This window comes from Thunnus albacares, chromosome 9 (assembly GCF_914725855.1).
Source record: "Thunnus albacares chromosome 9, fThuAlb1.1, whole genome shotgun sequence".
Classification (NCBI taxonomy): domain Eukaryota; kingdom Metazoa; phylum Chordata; class Actinopteri; order Scombriformes; family Scombridae; genus Thunnus; species Thunnus albacares.
The window spans coordinates 16,872,268-16,894,179 of record NC_058114.1 but is presented as its reverse complement, the minus strand read 5'-3'; the positions used below and the strand labels follow the sequence as shown (position 1 = coordinate 16,894,179).

Genomic DNA, 21,912 nt, shown 5'->3' with positions numbered 1-21,912 from the left:
CAAAAAGGGTAAAAAAAAAAAAAAAAAAACAGCTTTTCAACAAAATTTAATCAAATTTTAACCTAGATATCTCAATGTCTTTTGACCAGCAACTGACCAATAAGTGCTTACTGAGTTATGCAACACAATGAACGTTCAAAAGGTCATTCAAAGTAACAATATTTGCATTTTCTAATAACAGAAAATGCACACAGCAATTTTCCCTCCACGCTCCAGACTTCTTATCTACAGATTTGCTTATATGAGTGTCATCTGTGACTTCAGATGTGATGGAGAGCAGAAGTGGGGGTTTTTTTTCAAGCAATGATGCAACAGTTTGAAACACGCATTCGAAGTCGCAAAAGCCACTTTATGTTTATATTGAAGACTTTTTTTTTGCTCCACATCATTTGGCAGCGAATGTAACGTCATAGTCATATCAGCTAAACAAACACCCAAACTCCAAGTAGCCACAACATGACTCCTCATTCTCCCACTCAGTCGTGTCATCAGAGTGACTTTTTGTTCGTGTTTGAGACTGATCTGATGGATACATGTTGTCCAAAAAAGGCTATGGCTGAGTGAAGGAAGCTGAAAAACCTGCGTTGAATGACGTTTTCGAATTAGACACAAACTCAGTGACACGATACCACAGCATGAGTCAAATCTATGAGCTAAATCTGAAACACCTCAGTACCAGCTCCTCCGGTCTTGTTTCCATTTTGACCACTTATTACCCCCCAATCTACTAACTGGACATGTCAGGGTTCATAAAGTCCTGTGAGGCGGCATGGTGGCGCAAAATTAAGACATCAGCCTGAACTTGTAAATTCAAACAGCTTACGCAAAATCTGAATGGCTGATGCAGAAGCTCCTCAGAGGTGTAAAATCCATTACATGGTCGTAGGTAACAGGAAATTAAAGTTGCACTCAACCAAAACTTTAAAGATGATAATTGGTCTTCTACAGAGAACTGAAACCTTCAGTCTCCATGTGGAAATGTTATTGATGGTTTGGTCATTAGGATGGCAACTAGCTCATTTGACCCATCAGCTAAACCCCCCCCCCCCCCCCATGTGCAGCTCACCGCTATCCGGGCTAAATTGAATGTGGCGTATTGACTCGCCACGGTTACGGATGCCGACTCACAATTACTCTGCTTGTGTTTGTACAGGAGGATGGTTGAGAGGAAGTGAGAGACGTGGAGACATATACTGCAAACTGATTTTAATGGATTTGTCGGTTACATAAATGACATTGATCATGAGTGCTCTATCTCAAATGAAGCGTGTACTTGAGCAGTGATGTGATACGTGACTAAAAGCGAGGAAACAGAAGAAGGGAGTACCTGAGTAAAACCTCTTCTCTGCACAAATAAAATCATGAGAGTCCTGACCTGGGAGAAATGCAGAGTTTGTCATCAACTCAAAAGCTTTGAGTTGAGTTCAAGAACACACAAACATTTTGTTGTTACTATAAAAAAAAAAAACCCATCATCATTGCTGGAAAACTGTACTCCAAATAAGGCGAGAGCATGTGTGTAACAAACACTCCTTTATTCTTGGCAAATATCCTGATTAGTCTCAAACAAGAGGAATTGGATTCTTCTCCTCTTCTTAACGAAGCACACATATAATTCTAGTCAAACAAAAACTTGTGCTTCTGCATATAATTACACATATTCTACTCATAATTTTTGAATGTGAGGATTATTTGTTCTTCGTGTTACAAGGATATTCATCTAATGCTTCGAGAAAGTCCATAAAATCTGTAAGCAGATGGTGACAGGAAAGACAGAGAAAATATTTCTGACTTTTGGACAGTAGGTGGCAGCGTGATCTCTGTCAGAGTCTGGTTAGTCAGTCTTCTTATGATGATATATTCTCATTAATACATTGATACAGTACATATTTTACAGAGCAAAATATGCCAGTAAGAATTAGGAAATAAGGCAAGTACACTACAGCTGCAGATGTACTGAGGACATAATAGTGATATAAAAGTTCTCATTTGGAAGGCAGGTTCTGTGAATCAAATGAGGATACAGCCTGAAATACATGGTTGTTGTTGCTAGATTATATGGAAAATATTGTGTTTGGTGTTTTTTTTTTTCTGTAGAACTTCATTCAGTATCAGTCTTGACAGAACAGGACTTTTGTATCAATTTGCTTCATTAAAGCCCTCCTAACAAAACACAAACAAACATAAAAACAAAGCAAAACCTGCATACGATAAATAAGATTACAACCGATGTTCTAGTAAAATATGCATCAATAAGATTCTCAAGTAAAAATCGTGTTAATAATTACAGATAGCATGATTTGTATTTTTCAAGAACAAGTTGTTCCCTGATAGGTGAATCTATGCTGTTCATGTGTTGAACTGAGGTGCCGTACGTTGATCTGCGATGATTTCAAGTACCTCCGGTCTTCATTCTGACTTCAACTGATTCAGCTTCAGCCTCGAGGATGCCCTGAAGACTTTTCAGTTCTTCTTTGGATGCTATTAAAAGAAAACAGGCAAAGATAAAATTGACTAATGGAATCAATACTCAGTACGATGCACATCCAGGGAGCAACCGACAAACATGAGGCAACAGTTAGTAACACGTTACAATTTGAAAGGACACAAAGAAAAAAATAAATAAAAGGAGCGCTATCGATATCATAATTCTTTCTTTCTGTGCTTGATGAGCTGAGGCAGGATGCCAAGATATCTGCCATAAAAGCGAGTCAAAAGCAGATTAATGGAGGGCCCACAACAGAGAAAACCGGCCAATAAAACACCATAAATGCAGCATTTTACAGCAACAACATTATAAAATGGCACCCACCCATTGGAGAGCTCCACATGATTAACCAGCAGCCGAGTTTGTGATTCAAAACTAACCTCAGGATGAGGACACTTGACCGGAAATTAAACCGGCTTCCCCATTCTAACCTGCCGTCCCATCCAATTAAACGCTTCACCCATCAGAGGTGCCTTTTCCCGGGACTACAGACAGTCATTAGAGATATTTGTCTCCATTAAATTGCCATTTGCTACAGATGGGCAGCAGAGGATTTCAGAGACATTATCTGGATCCTGAGGAGAGGAGGTGCAGGCTGCTCTATAGGATACTGCTGCATGAGGTGGCAAACCAGGTTTTAGGAAATTGAAATTCCCTCCTGACGGTAATGTAGTAGGTGGGAACTAGAAGTGAACCATCTAAAAACAGCAAACTGGAGTTCAGTTAAAATGGTTTTAAGTTGGGTCTTCAAAAGGAAAATAGTAGCTAAATGAGCTGTTGCATTCTGCATTTGTTTCGTTTGTTTTTTTGTTCCTCATAGTGCATTTATGCGTAACATAAAATCTACCAGGAATCCTGATGATAAATGTTTCAAACAAAGATTCAATCCAAATTCTCTGTTTGATAAAGCCGCCATGTGCGAGCAAAGCAGAGCAGAAAGAGAGATGTAATAAAACCTCAGATGTCGACACCAGTCATCCGAGAGGAGAGAGATGTGATGAAAATGCCTGCCAAATCTGAGAAGAAATGGTGCACAGCACTGCACGGAGGTGAGAAACGACAAAAACTTAAAAATGGATTCTGGGAACACTGCAGTACTTCTGATGAGTCATCTGTTGCTCTCATAAGCAGAAATGCTTTGAAATTTTTCCACAGCAAAAAGCCTAAGAAAAAGAAAGCAGCTAATAAATCAACTTCATGCATTTTTCACTGAAGACATGAGGCGGCGAGAGTGTTCGTGTGAGTCTATAAACATGTTTCCAAACTTTAATCGGGCAACAGAAAAAAGACTTTAGATGATTATATATTAACAGTGTAAAATATCTGGGATTTGCTGAGCAAGTGCAAACGGATGAATATCCCCAGTGAGCGGCTCAGAGAAGGACTTTAACCCAGACCACAGCACACATACAGAAACCTCTTTCCACCAAGCAATCACAGTCTATGATGGATCTGACCATGCAGCAGGGAGAGAGGGTTTATGGGATGGATAGATGCGTCACAGCCCTCTACAAAGTGCACGGCATGAAACCACTGCATACCTAACTCAATCCTGGTCTGCAACCCTTCCTGGCCTGGCTCTCCCTAAATGTTCCCAAGACATTTCTCACTTCTTCTCCAGATGATTTGTCTTCATTATGACAGACGTGCCCAATTCTGCACAATACAAGTCAAATAAATAAATACAAATCCAATGATTTTTCCATTTTTTACTTTTTCTTTTTTTTTGCACCGCTTGGAAATGTGCCTTACTAAAGTAAATGAGTACAGTTGTTGTCAGATGTTACCCATTTGATCATCACTTCCAATTTTTCCAAAGATGTTTTTCTAAAATTGTGGGTTTTTTTTACATTACATCTACATCATGAGAGCAGGTTGTGACTCACGTGACGTCCTGCACAAATTTCAGATTAGATATAACTTTGTACTTGTACAAGTACACAAAGCCACGGGTCCATTTATTCTCTGATTAATCATTAGCCACACGTGTGCCGCCTGCATGTGTCCTGTGGTGTGATGAATTCAAATTTCTGTTTGCCAGCTTCTCTATTTAGTACAAATAACACAGAAATTAAAATGTGCCCTCAGTATATCATGTATTTATGTATGGAGTAATTTATAGTTATTCGAAAGCTTTGCACTCTGACTGACTTAGCACGTCCACAAAACTAGATTCTGCGATCAATCAGTCAATTAAGCAATGTGTATTCTGTCTATAGAGGATGAATGTGCAGCCAGGGGTTAGAAAGATATTGACATGATACTATAGCAGCTTATCCGTGGACATTTTACAAATTTCTAAAATGCAGCAGAATGATTTGAAAAACAGCTGTGGTATGAAATTTAAGGGGATTCGGTGTATTCAAACAAAACCACTGATGTTAACCTTTACTGAGCCAAATTATTTATCAGCTGCAGGGGAAGATAAAATGAGACTCCGAGTACACTTGTTAATCACCGTCTACCTTACATCTGTTGTGATCTCAATCTAAAAATCATAAAACAGTGGTGCATTTTCAGTGCGAAGCCTCTGTTAAACCTGAATTACAGCTAACTGGCTGCTGTCACCATGTCACACACTGAAGTCCTTCACAGCCTGACAAACACTTATCAATTAGCAAAGCATTGATCAGAGAGCCTGACAATCTGATGCTTTAAAAAAGCCATAAACGGAGGTAACAGGGTACTGGGCAGCAAATTCCACTGTGCTATTAAAATCCAAGGCTTATAAGGTTATTCCTTATATACCAAAAAAAAGAAAACAAGCACTCCCCTGCTCATTCTTGACTAATAAGTGTGCAGTAGATAAGACTAACTTTCTCAGTCCACTTGGTTCCTTATTTGGGGACAAAAGGAGACATTTTGGAGTTGATTTTGGCTAATAACAAACCATATTGTTTTTTCAGGATTTTTCTAGCAATTCAGTGTTGTTTGTCTGATACTTACAGCAGCTGCCAGTGCTTGCTCCAGGTCTTGAATGATATCAGCCTCATCCTCCAGTCCGACAGAGAGTCGGATCAGTGTATCACTGATCCCCAGGACAGTCCTCTCCTTTTCTGGCACTGATGCATGAGTCATAATTGCCCTAAATTATGATAGAGGACACATATGAGCCTTATGCTGAAAAACATCGTGATGTTTTAAAAGAGATTAGAACAAAGACATCATTATGGAAATGAAGTGTCTCAATTTAAGTTTGAGAAAGACTGAGAGGAATTTCTTCTTGATCTCTGCTGCCCTCTTGTGATTTCATTTGTAGCATTACAGCTTAAGTTACAGTAAATGAAAGTCAGTTTTAGTGCTGTTAAAGACCAAACACTGTGGTAAAATAATTTATGTTTAATACTAATAATAAAATTCTTCACGGATACTTACGGGTGTTCTGCTAAACTTTCGTAACCACCAAGACTCTCAGCTATCGCAAACAACTGAAATAAGAAGACGACAGGAAACATTAGGTGATAGTGCAGTAAAGTACATAAATAGTGTGTAAACAAAGTAAAAATAGTTGAGAGAAATGAAAAATTAAGTCACAATAAGAAGATAAACAACTAACTACAGAAACTACACAGGCCAAGGTAACATTTCTTTCTTTCATTTTGTGGTTTGGATGATTTTCAAACATCCTGACAGCGAACATATGGAAGCGTTTTATTGACAGCAAAATACAATCTGGTCTTTGTTAGGTAACGTGAGCCAATTATAAATAATGAGGCATGATTGAGTTCAATAAAAAGCTGTTCATATCAACATGAAACTAAAATGACTAATTTGTTTGTTAAGGACATTGTTGTAAAGGTGAACCACTCGAATGCTTTTGGCACACACTCAAAGGCTTTGTTTGAGTGTAACTTCTGTTTTATTTCGGTCATAAAATTTTATCAAAGGATTATTAGTAATGATTAGTAATATTATAACCATAGCACCTTGTCCTTAGTAGAATATTTTAATTGTCATGTCCTGGCGCTCTTTATCTGTAAGATTAAAATGCCCTGAAGTGGGACTTGACTGGTTTTCTAAAGCATTCTTGTAATCTGTCATTTTACATAAGCCCTTCTGATCACAAGACCATCATGCACTTGCTAAACTCAAACTACAGTTTGTGACGGTTCAGTTTCAATAAAAAACGTTGCTGCCAAATTACTTTGAGGCTACTGAGGAAGATGGTGGCGTGCTCGAGGTTCCCCTTAATGTAGAAGGTGATCATCCCTGGACATCCGGTGCATTGCTTCTTCATCACTTCATACTGAGGGTGAGAGGGCAGGCCTACAACAAGAGAGGGGGGAAAAACCAGAACAAACTAGTCAGTCTAGTTGACAAATCCTGTAATAACCACCTATACTGAATTCAACTAACAAAAGCCGGGACACATGGGAGGTGTGCAGGTTTGAGCATGATTTGGTTTATTTTGTTTTGCTTTGCTTGTTATTTTTAATTTACATGTTCAGACTTTGACGCTTTTTTGAAAGTGTGTCAAAGTGCACATTCCTGGGTTCCAAGTTAATTCCAAGTTAAATTTAATGCTTTTTAAAAGGACCAATGTGTAAGATTTAGTGGCATCTAGTGGTGAGGTTGCAAATTGCAACCAACTGAATATCCCTCCCCTCACCATCCCCTTCCAAGTCTGTAGGAGAACCTACGGTGGCCACAAAATTTGCAAAACAAAATTTAAAAAAAATGCAAAAGACCCCCTCTAGTGCCAGTGTTTGGTTTGTCCATTCTGAGCTACTGTAGAAACATGGCAGTGTACGATAGCGGGCGCCGTGGAAGAGGACCCCCTCCCTATGTAGATAAAAAGGGCTCATTCTGAGGTAGCGAAAACATGATTCTTATTTTCAGGTGATTTTACACTGATTAAAAACAGATTTATGAATATTATATTTCATTTCTACTCAAGTCTGTTCCGCTAAATGCCACTAAATTCTGCACACTGCACCTTTAACACCTTTTTAATACCAGATGGAATGAAATGTAATTTCAGAATAATACTGGTCAAAGTATGAACGTATGATGAAAAAAACAGAAGGAATGATGTGGTTTAGAATATTATAGTATTAGTATTATATCACATTTTTAAGTACTTCTAAGAGGTATATAATAATAATTCCTAGTAATATAATTAATCCATTAACGTGACCTGGCCACAGAAAATTGGTGGAAGAAAGGTTTTTGCTAAAATTGACACTTGTCCATTAGTAACGTTTGCTACCAGAAAAAAGGATTAATCAGTTTCCCGCTGCACAGTCCACTGTCTGTTTCATTTGTAGTTTATAGATGTAGAACATCTCCTGACAGCCCGCAACCACATACAAAAAAAGTTCTAACCAAGGTTACTGTCTACAGCAGGCAAGGAAAAACTATTCAAGATTTTAATTTTAATGCCTTTTCAGACTTTCTTTAAACTGAATTTAATGCTTTTTAAGACTTTTCAAGACCTGCAAATACCCTGTATTCATTCCAAACATGCTTTGAGTAGTTTTGTCAAACTCTGGAGGGTTTACAACCATTCAAATAGATGCAGGTGTAGATGTAAGGTGTAGCTGCAGATGTAATCAGAAGAAACTACAAGGAACAACCCCAAAATGCAAGGGCAGTTATGAATGATTAGCAAACTTAAAAAAAAGATGAAAGAGGAGAGGTCAAAGTCTGAACTGAATTGTGCATTTAAAACACCTCTTCTTCATGTGTTCTTTGTAGGTATGAACATCAGAGTAAACTAGACCAAAGAGTGCTGATCAGTTCATTATGTTGAGTTTTAAGTTCTTTTCCCCTTTGACTCCCTTAAAACATTTGCAGTGTGATACTTGTGATCAAACGTTTGCTTATGAGCTCTGATTTTGAAACATTGGAAAAGCATATTATAACTATTCTGAAATGGGTTTACAATACCTGGTAACTAGATACCACTTTACATCTTTATGTACAAATAAGCACGAGGGGCCTCTCTTAGGCAATGTGAACTTAAATAACCCACAATAAGAATTGGATCAGCAGCAACTCTGTTCTCAGAGCAGTTCATTATTTGTAACAGTTTTATAGGTTAGCAATTGAGAGATAACGGGCATTTACTGATAGTATGCTGGTATGATAGGAGTAGTAAATAACAGCTATGTATATCAGACGTGTCTTGTTTATATTGCCTGGGAAGATGACGCGCTCCACCCTGGGGTCAGCCTCCAAAAACTTGGCAGCAGCCATGGCATTCTTGAAGTGCCGCTCCATCCGCAGATGTAGCGTCTTCAGTCCACGGTTACACAGGAAGCAGTCAAAGGGAGACGGTACACCGCCCAGTGCTGAACCAAGGCAAAATCCCATGAAAGAAACAAAAGAGGTTACAAAGCCTCCCAAAACCCGATCAGGCGAACAACAAATGCATAAACAAATACTTCATTCTGAAAAGGTTTTAAATTGGCAGAGAACATTGGCCTCACGAACATGTTTTGGTTGTTTAATGAGTGAATGTAGGTCAATTTGATTTAACCATATTGTGGCAGAGCAAGACAGTAAATGAATGTCTGACACAAGTCTAAACTCTGTGTCCTTAAATCACTGGTCAAAAACACCTGTCTGATTTTAAAGTCTGTTATTTTTCCAGACTGTTTGATCTAGATTAAAGATTCATGTTTGACTTTTGGACGTTGATTTTGACCTTTGTCTGATACTGAGGGGGAAAAAACAGGACAGACTGAAGAGCTGACGCAGAGATCAATAGCTTTTGTTGGCATCTCATTTGCAAATCCTCAAACTGTATTTGAGAAGCGGGAGTCAGCAAATGTTTGGCTTTTTTGCTTCATAAAAATCACAATAAATCAATAATAAAGATTTTCAGTCAGTTGACTAATCGATTCAGCACTTGTCTACCGTATAACTGATTAAGTCTATCAACGCCACAATTCTGACCGAAACTTGGAATAATATAATAAGACTGATGAGTCCAATAAGACTCACTGATTCAGTGTGCAATCTGACGGATGCTGTTTCGCTGACATATTGTGTACCAAAAAATACATTTGTAGTAAACATTGCATCATCCTTGAGTTTGAACATGTTGTTCTTTCTACTCACCGTTCTGCAGAAATTTCAGTCGCTCGTACAGATCGTCCCTGTTTACTGAGACCAGACCCATAACCACATCACTGTGACCTGCCAATCAAATGACAGGAATAAGAGAAAGGTTTATATCCAAATTACAAGTAAATGTTTTCATTAGTACAAAGAAATATTGGGGCCACTCGTGAAAAAAAGAGATTTTGAAAATTAAGTATACCTTAAGAAAAAATTATTATGAGAACATAATATGATGAGAAAAATGTTATATTTCAACTGAATATAACAAAATTAAATGAACATTATGATTAAATGGGGTAGATTGGAACATGTGTGCACATATCAGCATTGTCTGACCGTCCATATGTACAATTAGTATTTTTTCTTGCTAAGATATTGAGGATGACCCACCTCATCCCTCATTTTGACACTTTTATCACCCGTTTCCTCACCTAATTTTTACCAACCGTGGCCCCAAATACTGTGTTGCATCTTTGTAAATTGTGTGGCTTTGCTTTAATCACATTTAAGTGAAAGTTTTATGACAATTTTATGCGAGTAAAATGGAAAAACAAATGTGCTTGTGTTCGCACAGAACCTACCGTTCATGTATTTGGTGGCTGAATACATGCAGATATCTGCTCCCAAAGCCAAGGGTCGCTAAGAGAGAGTACAAGCAAAAACAAGTCAGTAACTTGTTTCCACATGAACTGGAATTTGATTGCAGGAAACGATTAAACTGCTGTTTCACAATCAAAGTTGCATGAACTGCACATCTGTCACTCTCACCTGGAAATAAGCAGACATAAAGGTGTTGTCCACTACTACCACTATGTCTTTGTTGTGCTCGTGGACCAAATCAGCACAGGTCTTGATGTCAACGACCTTCATCGTTGGGTTGGTGGGTGTCTCGATCCACACCAGCTGTACCAGGAAAGAGAAGACATAGTTTCAGTGTAGCAGAAAAAAGATGTAAACACACACACACACGCTACATCATATTAAAGCTAATGAGAGACAGCTCATATAACAGTGTATTTCCACAATCATTACAAAGTGCTGATTCACGGTGACTGCTTTAAGGGATAAGGGCACACCCAGTCATGCAACATTCCAGTAAATCCAGACTAGAAGGACTTTTTTCTGAATGAATAAATTCCCTATAAAATTATTAAATCTGTTGGAAGAGAGACCAGACTACAAACACAACAGCTGTAGACAAACAACAAAGGGCACTTTAAAATATTGGTCTTGGGCTTACTTTGGTGTTGGCCTTCAGAGCGGCCTTGAGCAGCTCTGGTTTTGTACAATCAGCAAAAGACACCTCCAGACCCATTTCAGTGGCAATTCTTTGGAAGTAGCGGTTTGTGCCTTGAAACAAAGAAAGTGAAACTAAGTCAGTGATGATTAAAAGACAAAAGACTGTGTGCTCTCACTTTCACACCAACCACCATTTTGTTTGAGTCAGTCACTTTTAGTGCATTTTCCCCAAATGGTGAACACCTCATGGCATACAGAGGCATCTCACTGGAGGGCAACTCACCTCCGTACACGTCATCCATGCAGACGATTCCATCTCCTGACTTGAGCATATGAGTGATGGTCACTGTGGATGCCAGGCCTGAGGCAAGAGCCAGGCCTGCAGGGGGAAAGCAAAAAAAAAAAGCCATCAAGACAAAAAAAAAACATTTGCATATCATTAGGCCAGAGGATTCTTAGCTTGGAAATGCTTGGCTACGGTTTGCTTACATCTCAGTCTTACTTACAATACTTTGCTCCATCCAAAGCTGCCACAGCCTTCTCCAGACAGTTTCTTGTAGGGTTTCCACTCCGGCTGTATTCAAACCCCTACATAAAAATATAATTATTACATTTCAGCGGCCAAAATCCACATTTATAACATAGTGTACTGTATTCAAACAACTTGAAGATGCAGACAGGTCGTTCTAAACACAAGAGTACATGAGTCAGAGTTAAGTTGCTCAGGACAGGAACAGGGAAAACGCCCCCTTCATACACAAATTAACTTGCCACAAATACAAACAGTTGTTAAAGTTTGTGTAATATTGGATTATCTGTTACTACAGTATGGACATGCACAAGTCTAAAGTTACTGACACTGAAGACAGTGAGAACCACCAATAAGAAATCAGTGAATGTGACATCGGAGACTGTATGAATGCATGTTGAAAATAACAGAGAGCGGTGAGGAAAGGTGGCCTCACCCAGTAATTTAACTCTTCACTGATGTATACAGTCTACTGTTACATTAGCTCACTGGTGGGAAAAAAATAAAAAGATTTAAACTGCGGTGGCAAGTATTTTGTCAGCACAAAATAAAAATGTTTTCTACAACTATCAGAGAGTGATTCACTAATTTGAACATAATTAAACAGTTTTTATTCTATTAAAATATAAGTAGGCAGGACTTTGTTACTGACTGTTTTTAAATGATTTGAACTTAATGCTTACACAATTATTACAGACACTTGTGCAACTCTAATCACACACATAATCATTAAATCTAGATATGTTTGGATACATGAAGTGGACATTGGAGGCTGTTGCCTGCAGTAATATGAGGAGCTTGAATGGCCTTGAACCAAGGGTTTGTGTAGTTCTCTCTCTGCGGAAAACAAGACCGGCTGTAAATATACAGTAGCAAAGCAAATATATTAGTTAGTTGTTACTCTTCTAGTTGGATATGTTTATTCTTCATTGTATAATTTAGATCTGAACCAACAGCAGCCACTGCTGTCTTCTATTCAACATAAAAAAGGTAAAATAGGTATTCTGAACTTTCTATGAACGGTCTGCTCTGTGTGAAATGGAGGCATTGTGAGCTCAATCAGAATATTGTGGGGCCAAGCATAGAAAACAGGGTCAAAAGGTCAGTAGATCAGCAGGGGCGGTGAGTTTGGCTGTTTCTATTAATTTGGTTATTTAATTGAGGGAGCAGTTTTAGCTGTAAATGCTATACATATAATTCAAAATTAGTCAAATCAAAAGTTCGAAGTTCCTGGACTTTGACTATGTGAGAAAAATAGACACAAGAAAACCTAAAAAGAAACAGTGTAGTTTTGTAATCATTTGTGATATTTAGTCTGTTGTTGTAGAGCTCTGGTTGCCATATGTGCTTGTATGTGTCTGTTCTGTAAAGGCTTTGCTAGGTTTCCTCTCCATTTATGCTGAATCCCGTATATGTGACTTGTTGTTTTGCCTGATTTTTGTTTGTTTGTTTCCTTGTAAAAGATCAACCTGGACAGCAATTGCAAAATAGTCTCTTGGATAAATCTAACACGTTTCCATCATATTGATGTTAATTAATGTGTGTCATCCCTGATAAATAAGTAAATGAAGTAAAAAATTACTTCTCCTATCAACCACTCCTTTTAAGTGTTATCTAAGTGTCTGTTTAAGAGAGCGGTTAAGACTTATGATCTTTAGGCCAACCTTAACTATAATCATTGACAGAGACAAATGGCAGAGTTGAGAAACGTGGACAGCAAATAACGCCTGATGCCAAATAACACCTGTGATAAAACACAGAGGATACGATAGTGAGGAGGGGGCGAAATCTGTGTAGGTATCCTTCAGTGGTGAGGGTCGTTTCCACACATCAAGGGAGAAAAAGGGAAACAGAGTCAAGCTGTCACACTTAAAAAAGATTCACTTCTGACTGAGTAAAAGGGGAACAACTTTGGCTGTTATCATTTGTTTGATATGAAACAGGTAGTGCATGAATATGACACACGTGCTCCATCACACACACACAAGAAAGACTTTTAAAAGAGACCTAACATACCATATTTGAATATTTTGAAGATACCTGCACATATATGCATGTATATTATATACCTCTACATAAATTCCTATATTTTACATACCTGAACATAACTGTTTGTATATACAATACAGATCACTGTATAGTTACAGTATAGCAGTAGAGTTGTATAGTACAGACAATATACAGTATATACTAGACCTGCATTGTATAGAATATTACCAAGCCCTATATATTTATAGTATGGTCCTACATTTTAGCTTTAGTTTCAGTCTCTAGTTAAGGTTATTTTTCATAATTCTGTTGTTGTTTATTTACTTATTTGTGTGTCCTTACATCTGATTTGAATGCTTTAACGTTGCAGTATCCACTTGGGATTAATAAGGTAGGCCTATATCGACTTTTCCACAGTCTGTCTTAATAAATATATAATATACTGTTTATATATCTAAAATATCTTCAAACAACAAACCAGGACGTGCATTTTAATCTATAGCCCATTTTGATCCTCGTGCAGGACGCTGCTAAAGTCGTGAATAGGGTCTGTTTCACGCACGTGCACCCCTCCTCTTCCCCCCCAAGCCTTAAATAACTAAGGCGTTTCAGGCCACTTACTGCGTGGTTTCCCGGTCCGTGCTGCTTGAACGTGGTAGAAAGAGAAATCGGTGGCACTACAGCCATTGACTTCCACTGTTCCGGCTCCTGGCCGACGTGAATCGCGTCTGTGGCGAACGATTTAAAAGCCGAGCGGAAGCCGGCGAACACGTCGCTCGGCTCGCCTTGTTTGTGCTTTTGATCCATGGCGAAGCGCTCAGCGGTATGTGACACAAAGTGTAGCCGGGGTGAGTATGCATTACCACTGTATGGGTAAAAGGGGAAAACCATTTAATGGAGCTGTGCGCTGCGCTCGTCGCCGCGAGCCAATCAGCGCTCATCAACAAGGAGAGGACGGCGCTGATTGGAGGTTCGTCATGGGCGTCCATCCCACGTGAGCGTGCACGTTGTTTGGCGTTCTTTGTCTATGTGTGTGAGTGTGTGTGTGTGTGTGTATGTGTGTGTGTGTGCCATACTGATGCAACGCTTCCTGTTGTTTGAGTCAGGGTACATACACTTTTTATCCCTCTGATTTATTTTATTACAAATGTTATTTATGACGCGAAATTATTTCTACTGAGTGTACAACAGTGAGAACAGGATTACAATTGTCATTTATGTAGTGAAATAAAGTCGAAATCCCATTGAAGTAACACAAAATTCAAGCTAATCTCTCACAACCCAATACCATACTCTGTTCTCATAGTTTTCATCTACAGCCCAAAATGTGTGTTTTAGTTTTTAAATGATACATTGAATTTTGTGTAATTTGTTCCTCGTGGCACGCACAAGAGTTTGTGTTTCCAGTCTTGCGCCATAGGGGGAGGAAGTGCTCTGCGATGACTCAGTGCTACGCCTATCTGCTGCTTCACCCTCCCCAAACTCGTCTGGACTGAATTAACAGGTTTGATTCCCACAACCATCATTGATTCCTGCCCTGTGTGTCCGTGAAAAATACGGTCAAGTGACATAAATCACAAATCAAATCAGATAAGAACACACATTGAGGGAAAAAACAAACACAAAAGCCATAAATAATAATAATCAAACAAAATGAAATAAGTTCCTGGAGACTAATGTAAAAAAAACCCCAAAAAACACCTGCTTCTTCTCTAATATGTATTGAATATACACTCTACAATGGTAGTGACACAGTTACACACTGTGCATTTGTTGTGTAAGTGCATAGTGTTGTGTACTGTAAGTGCTGGGTTGATTATGAATAGATTAAAATATAATAAGCAGCAGAAAAGAAAAAAAAAATACTTTAGAGTTGTAATTTTGTACAATCATGTACTTGTCTGCAGGATCTGAAAAGTGCAAGCGAGCAACATGACAGTATTGGACAGATGGAGAAATGACAACAGATGGATTAGTAATGTAATGATAATCAGAACATATGTCCAAGTCAGCAGTCTTCTTTAGTTACAGGACAAAAAAACATTGCATCTCATTATCTTGCTGTGTCTTGTGGAGACAAAGACCATTTCAAACATCACAGTGGATGTAGTGGATGTGATGTAGAGGGAACAAAATAATAAACTGAGAGATTAAAGGCCATTATGTTTATTTATCTTGTCTGACTATACCTTACTATGCAACCAGAAGACAGTAATTATCCACTATGTCTGGGTCCTCAAAATGTAAATTGAACTTTTATCCTTTAGCAATTTTCCCTCAGACATTGGTGCAATGTATTTTAATGTATTTATTTATACATTTTAATGCCCGAGAGAATGAACATGCATCAGTAGGCTACAGATATACAATATATTTAAATAACAAACAACTTTAAGATTGTTAGTAGCAGTAAAAGTAGTTAGTATACAGTATACTGTTTGAAGTAGTGGAAAATACTCAAGTGCAGTTTTGACATACTTATGATTTGATATTTTTACTTTATGGTACTTAATTTCAGATATTGTACTTTTTACTTCACTGCATTTATCTGACTGCTGGAGTTACTAGTTTCTTTGCAGATTCAGATTTTACATAAAAAAAATGTGACCAACCTATAAAATATGAAACATTGTTACAGATTAAACTACCCAGCAGTATGTTAAAATGTTAAATTTTATAGCCGCTACAGTTTTAAAATACTGCTTTCTGGTAATAATGATATCACATCAAATGTGCAATTCTGCAAAATCAGCACATTTACTTTTTAAACTTTAAGTGCATTTTGTTGATAATACTTTTGTACTTTTACTTAAGTGATCAGAATACTTCTTCTAACATTGTTTTCTTTACTAATTACAACTTTACATTCAGAACATAGGATTAATTTACTGGATTAAACTGCCCAACAGTATATCATGGAGTTAAATTAGTTACACCTCGCCCAGCTATAACAGTAAAATGTTGCTTACATGTTAGTTAATCAATAGTATTAATAATCCAGTAATTTAATATATCATAATATAACACTCACAGGAGCCATTTTCTGCATTAATAGCACTTTTACTTTTGATACTTGGAGAAAATTTCACTGATAAAACCAGTGTACTTTTACTTAGATAGTAATTCTTAAACCATTGCCAAACCATCGACTGTGTATAAACAGTCAGTGGTGAAAGAAGTATTCAGATCCTTCACTTAAATAAAAGTGTACCATATACAAGTATACAATACCACTATGTAAAAATACTTGATTATATAGACAAAACTTATGCATTCAGACTTTTACTTTAAAGCAAAAGTACAGTATTAAAGTATACTAAGTAAAAGTACTAACTATGCAGCATGGCCCCTTTCAGAGTGTTACATTATTATACTGTATATATAGTACTTTTTGATGCTTTGATTTTTAATGTTGTAACTAGCTGAGGTGGAGCTAGTTTTGACTGCTTTGTTAGGTGAGCTATTAAAATGTTTTATAAAATGATCATATTGTATGTTGGCAAAGTAAGTAGTTATTATATACTGACCTGCTGACTGACTACAGTCCAACCAGACCCCTTAGGTCATCTGGCAGTTGTCATCTAATGGAACCCAGAATAAGATCCAAGTCCACAGAGGGAGCTTCAGTTACTTTGTGCATGTGTGTATGTGTGTGTGCAACTGGACAACAGTTGTCTTTCTATTTTTTAATTTTACTATTATTATCTATGTGTGTGTGAGTGTGTGTATGTGTGTGCTTGATATGGTGTTCATTTTAATTGTTATATTTCTGTATTCTTAAACTATTTTATCATGGTGATCAATGACTTTTATGCAAACGTGAAGCACCTTGAACTGCCATTGTATATGAAAAGTGCTATACAACTAACTAAAATTGACTTGACTTATAGCTGTGGAATAATTGTTAATGGGGGTAAAATGTACAATATTTAAGTATAAAATATGTGAGCACTTATTATTGAGTACCTCAATTCTGTACTACAATAAAGTACTAGTACTGTGGGTTGTACGAGTGGTAGTTAATGACCGTTAATAACCTCCCCTGAACTCTCGCGATACTACGAGGCGGAAGACATCAGCCGAATCTTCCGTACTACTCAACGGGAGCTGCTTATGTTGTGCAGCAACGAGCGGCAGTTTGGGGCGATAGGAGGAAAGTGAGCAGTTTGTTTTTGTAATTAACCACTGAACGAGAGCTGGTAGTTGTTCGTCCAAGAACGAAGTGCCGTTTTTGCCTTGTCCGGTGGAGGATTAAGTGTTTTTCATGTTGTGCAATTCCCAGTGTTTGCGTGAAGACTTCCAACTGGCGAATCGCATCAGTTCGCCCGGAGGGTCATCGTCAGCGACGACACCCTCTGCTCCGGTAACGTCAGCTGTTTAGAAAATGACCGGAGAGAAGGTCCGCTCCCTGCGCAAGGACCACAGGCCGAGCAAGGACGAGGATTTACTGGAGCCGGACGAAGAGGCTGCAACCGGGACGTTCGCCGCCTCCAAGACGAACAACAAGAGCAGAGCGAGTAAAATCTTCAGCAACCACAAGTTAAACAAGTCGGCATCCACACAGCAGCAGCAGCAGCAGCAACAACAGCAACAACAGCAGCAGAACCAACAGTCGCAGATTAATGCCAACACGAACACACTGTCCACATCGGATGTCATCGATGACAACAACAAAAACCCCATTATCCGAACCGGGCAGGACTTTCCGGTACACGAATGTGTGTTTAAAGGAGATGTCCGACGCCTGTCTTCGCTCATACGGACGCAGAATATCGCTCAGAAAGACGTCCATGGTGAGTCTAGCAGCTGCTTATCACATTAGGATCCCTCCAAAACCCATCTTGATCTACCAATTTCAAGGTCCAGTGAAGCTTAGTTTGAGATAATAGGCCATCAGTCTCCAGCAGCACTGAAGATAGGCGAGGCTTCTCCCTGCCGAGGCCTGCACCCTAACTTAAAACTGATTCCCAAATGTTCACCCCCCCCCCCCCCTTCAATAACTTCAAAGCCTGCTCCTTCATGTCAACATTACAAAAGGTGTGTAAGAATGATTGTTGATCAGAAGCTTTAGTGCCTTTTCCCATCTACAGAGCAGTGAAATTGGTCACAAAAACCTGCTCAGGTATGTCATCTTGGGATAAACACTCGACATAGTTGATGTGATAAGAATCATCTTTATCTGTATTGGCCAAGTATGTTTACACATATAAGGAATTTGACTCTGGCTTAGTGGCTCTCAATGTATTCACACACAATACAACACAACAGTCGTCAGAAAGATACACAAGGAATGTCTATAAACCGTTTCCGTGAACTGTAAACAGGATACAAATAGTGCAAAGATGTGAATAGTGCGTGGAGTGCTGAGGGCCCATTGCAAAACATTGGGACTCCCAGATTGATAGCACCTATTCTGCAGGGCAAAGTCTGCTCAGATAACAGCAGTGTTTCCAAAGAAACCCTCCCACACTCACAAAACAACCAGATTATTTTGTTCCGGTTCATGTGCCGAAACAAAAGACAGCCTGTATTTGTGCTCAGTGTCAGAGCTGGAATGCGGTCTGTCTTCAAATCAAAGTGTTGACAAGGTGTATTACTACAAGGGTCAGGCAGGACGTTTGCCTCTGGTGGTGGAACTTGAACCTGTATTTTTCAAAGGTTCTGCCTGCCTTGATAAGGGTTGTTATGGCTCAGTGGTAGCAGTTTGTGTTTACTCACACATTAGTTCAGCTACCACTGGATACAGGCTGAAGCCCAACTGTCACATGATGTCAGTTAAAAGCAGTTAACTTGTTTACTCTTGGATTAACAGCCAGTGCAAGAGCAATGATTTACAGCTCTGTTCTTCATATTATTATTTTCATTGGCCCTAACAATTAATGGTTGTAAAAAGCACTGATGTGCTTTTAAGAGGTCAGTTCACAAATCACAGAAACAAACTTTGCTAAATACATGTAGTTGTATCAAACCATCCAGATAATACTGGTATTATGGTCTGATGTTTTGAGCCATCCAATGTACAAGAGCTGCAACTATTGATTCATATTATTATTGTTTTAATTGGACTTTTTCTTTTTTTAAATTAATCGGCATCTATAAAATGTCTTCTAAGTGCTTTTTTTTTGTCTGATCAACTGTCAAAAACCTAAAGATATTCCATTTTCAATGATATAAAATAGAGAAAAAGCATAAAGTCTCATATTTGAGAAGCTGGAACAAGCTTCACTGACTTACAACAATAATTTATTATCAAAGTTGTTGAATGACTAATTGATAAATCAAGAAATAGTTTCAGCACTACAACATTTTTACCACTTTCTACCAAAGAAATATTCCCAATGAAAACTGTTTACACTGAGGTCTGTGGTAAGCAGGACATTATTTCTGGAAAGACGCTTTGCCGTTAAGTCAAAGCTTTGAGTAATAAAAAACATATTCTATTTACCTCCGTTCAATTGGGTTGACAGCAGAAACCTAAGAGATGCATATTTAAAAACGTCAACAGAGAAAACTATCTGCACGGCTGGATACCACCAGTGGAAGATGAGAGAATATTTAGTGATTTAAGTGAACTGGCCCATTCACTGCTCCAGGTAGAGAGTGTCTATGACACCCTATCTTTGCAGTTTATCATAGCATCCAGTGGGACCGCAAGCCAATGTCCTGCTTGTATTTTCCCCATCATCAGGGCTTCTACGAGGCAGGCCCTCTTTACTCTGGATGCTTGCCCTCTCTTCCCCCTGGAAGAGGAGCTCGAAGGAGCTGACCGGGCAGTTTGTCCTCCTCTTGACGGATTCTCCATTGCTTATGAGGCAGATTTCACATCCTGGGAAGAAAACTGGTGCTTCTCCACAGTTGACGCAAATATTATTTTCCCTGAATGCATTTCTAGTGTAGCAACCCTCACCATTCATATCTGTGAACAAGCCATGTGCCTGCCTGTTAAAAGCTTGTTTTGGAGGTGCAGTAGGTTAATAGCCTGTTATATTGCTTGTCATGCTAGAAGAACACACAATAGGCATATACTTACCATATCATTTGGAATTTAGTGGGTTAGTCCTCCCTATTTAAACACCTAATTAACCCAAAGTGCGACAGTCCAAAAGAAAAAGGTGCTTATCATGGACTCTAATTTCATATTGTGGTTACTAAACACTGCCCACAAATTCTGTTTTTCTCCTTTTTTCAGGAAACACACCGCTGCATCTCGCTGTTATGATGGGGCACAAAGGTGAGTAATGTTAAAAAATGCTTCTCCAAGTGGTTTATTTTTGGTGTCTGTCTCTTGGGCTTTCTAAATGAATCACTGTTTGGGGCCTGTATGTATTTTGTTTGTGTATATTTCAGTTTATTTGCCTGTCAAGATGCTCATGCATGAATAAAGAGGTTATGTTTATGGATCTGGCGCCCGGCTAATTATCTGGATTGAGCAGGAAAAATAATTTTCTGCCTTTCTTACGGACATGCTCTCCTTCGCAGAGAATATTACAACATATTTAATTAGTGGGGATTAGATAATGATGACACTGCAAGAAATAGGATCCTTTCAGCGGCTCAAGTCTCTTTTTCTGATTGATGCATTTCTGACGGCTCAGAGAATAACAGTTTGAATCTGGCAAAGGAGGTAATGAGTTGAGAGAAGAGGTGTCATTTTCAGCTTTCATGATATTTACTTAAGATGCTATTATTAGTTTTCAGCTGGAGTCTCTCATGCTGTGCTGAAGAGGTTACTTTGTTATTTTTATAATTATTTCAGTCAGTTTGAATCAGTAGTGCAAAAGAGGAGGCGCAAAATGATGCTGGGACAACTATATCATCTGTTTTCTGAGTAGTTTCCCTAACAAATCATGGAAATGTTAACGTCAAACAAGTTGTGTATTTATGTAACACACCCTAGAATAACATGGTGGTGATGGAGTACATGGTGGATGTGTCACGATGTACTGTATCAAGGCTTTATAGCGGTTTTTACATTATTTTGTTTTCAGCTGAATCGCACTGGCTGGTTTGAAAGCATGTGCATAAAATATTTACGCGCTGCCCCTTTGTGAGTCGATGCTTACATTTAATTTCGCAAGGAGACTGCAGAACATGCTATTGAAAAATTAATTCCCCATTTCTTTTCGCAGCAGGCTCCTGGCGAACAATTCAAGGATAGGGTTACTCGTTCCGCTTGTTCCCATTTGTGTACTGTCTGTCGTTGGAGCACAGGTTCCAATTGATTTCACATTTGCAAAGTTCAATTCCTGTCGCCAGAGTGTAGGCCCTGCCACTGCCTATTGGTAATTCAGCCGAGTGGAGTGCCGAAGTGTAGTGGCGGATGGGACGCTATGGAATTGATTGTGCTAATGAGGTTGCCAATCTCTTGCCTGAGTGGCTGCCCTTTCCTCCAGAGATGCTCAGGCCAGACAGGCTGAAGGCTACGACATGAGATCATAGTCTGGGTGTGGCTGCCTTGTTGGGATGGAAAGGACAAGAGGCTTTGTTTGTGTATATAGCCTTGTGTGTGCGTGTTGACCAGACTAGTAATGAAAGTGATGCATGTCAGGAGTCTTTTAGATTTAAGCTTTAACAGATGTACAGGTGGAAATCTGTACAA

General features: G+C 38.7%; 2 protein-coding genes across 2 annotated transcripts in view; one reads left to right on the top strand and one right to left on the bottom strand.

Moving 5' to 3' along the window:
• Window positions 1-1,191: 1,191 nt before the first annotated feature.
• On the bottom strand, window positions 1,192-14,219 carry cth (cystathionase (cystathionine gamma-lyase)). Its single transcript, XM_044360697.1, has 12 exons — window positions 13,935-14,219; window positions 11,302-11,383; window positions 11,079-11,174; window positions 10,797-10,906; window positions 10,325-10,459; window positions 10,138-10,195; window positions 9,554-9,631; window positions 8,629-8,781; window positions 6,633-6,754; window positions 5,864-5,916; window positions 5,435-5,573; window positions 1,192-2,481 (listed from the first exon to the last, which is right to left on the bottom strand). The coding sequence occupies exons 1-12, from the start codon at window positions 14,202-14,204 to the stop codon at window positions 2,464-2,466; spliced, it is 1,314 nt and encodes a 437-aa protein (XP_044216632.1). The 5' UTR covers window positions 14,205-14,219; the 3' UTR covers window positions 1,192-2,463.
• A 3,161-nt stretch (window positions 14,220-17,380) lies between these two features.
• Window positions 17,381-21,912, top strand: part of ankrd13c (ankyrin repeat domain 13C) — a 29,764-nt gene continuing 25,232 nt past the window's right edge. The window contains exons 1-2 of the mRNA XM_044360695.1: window positions 17,381-18,106; window positions 20,503-20,544. Coding sequence (XP_044216630.1) covers window positions 17,698-18,106; window positions 20,503-20,544 — 451 coding nt within the window. The 5' untranslated portion in view covers window positions 17,381-17,697. The remainder of the gene's footprint in view (window positions 18,107-20,502; window positions 20,545-21,912) is intronic.

Coding starts and splice junctions, on each gene's coding strand:
- cth (XM_044360697.1), bottom strand. CDS start 14,204: ATGGTTTTCCCCTTTTACCCATACAGTGGTAATGCATACTCACCCCGG. Junction 10,907..11,078: donor CATGGATGACGTGTACGGAG/GTGAGTTGCCCT, acceptor CTTTGTTTCAAG/GCACAAACCGCTACTTCCAA. Junction 5,917..6,632: donor TCTTCCTCAGTAGCCTCAAA/GTAATTTGGCAG, acceptor TTCTTATTTCAG/TTGTTTGCGATAGCTGAGAG.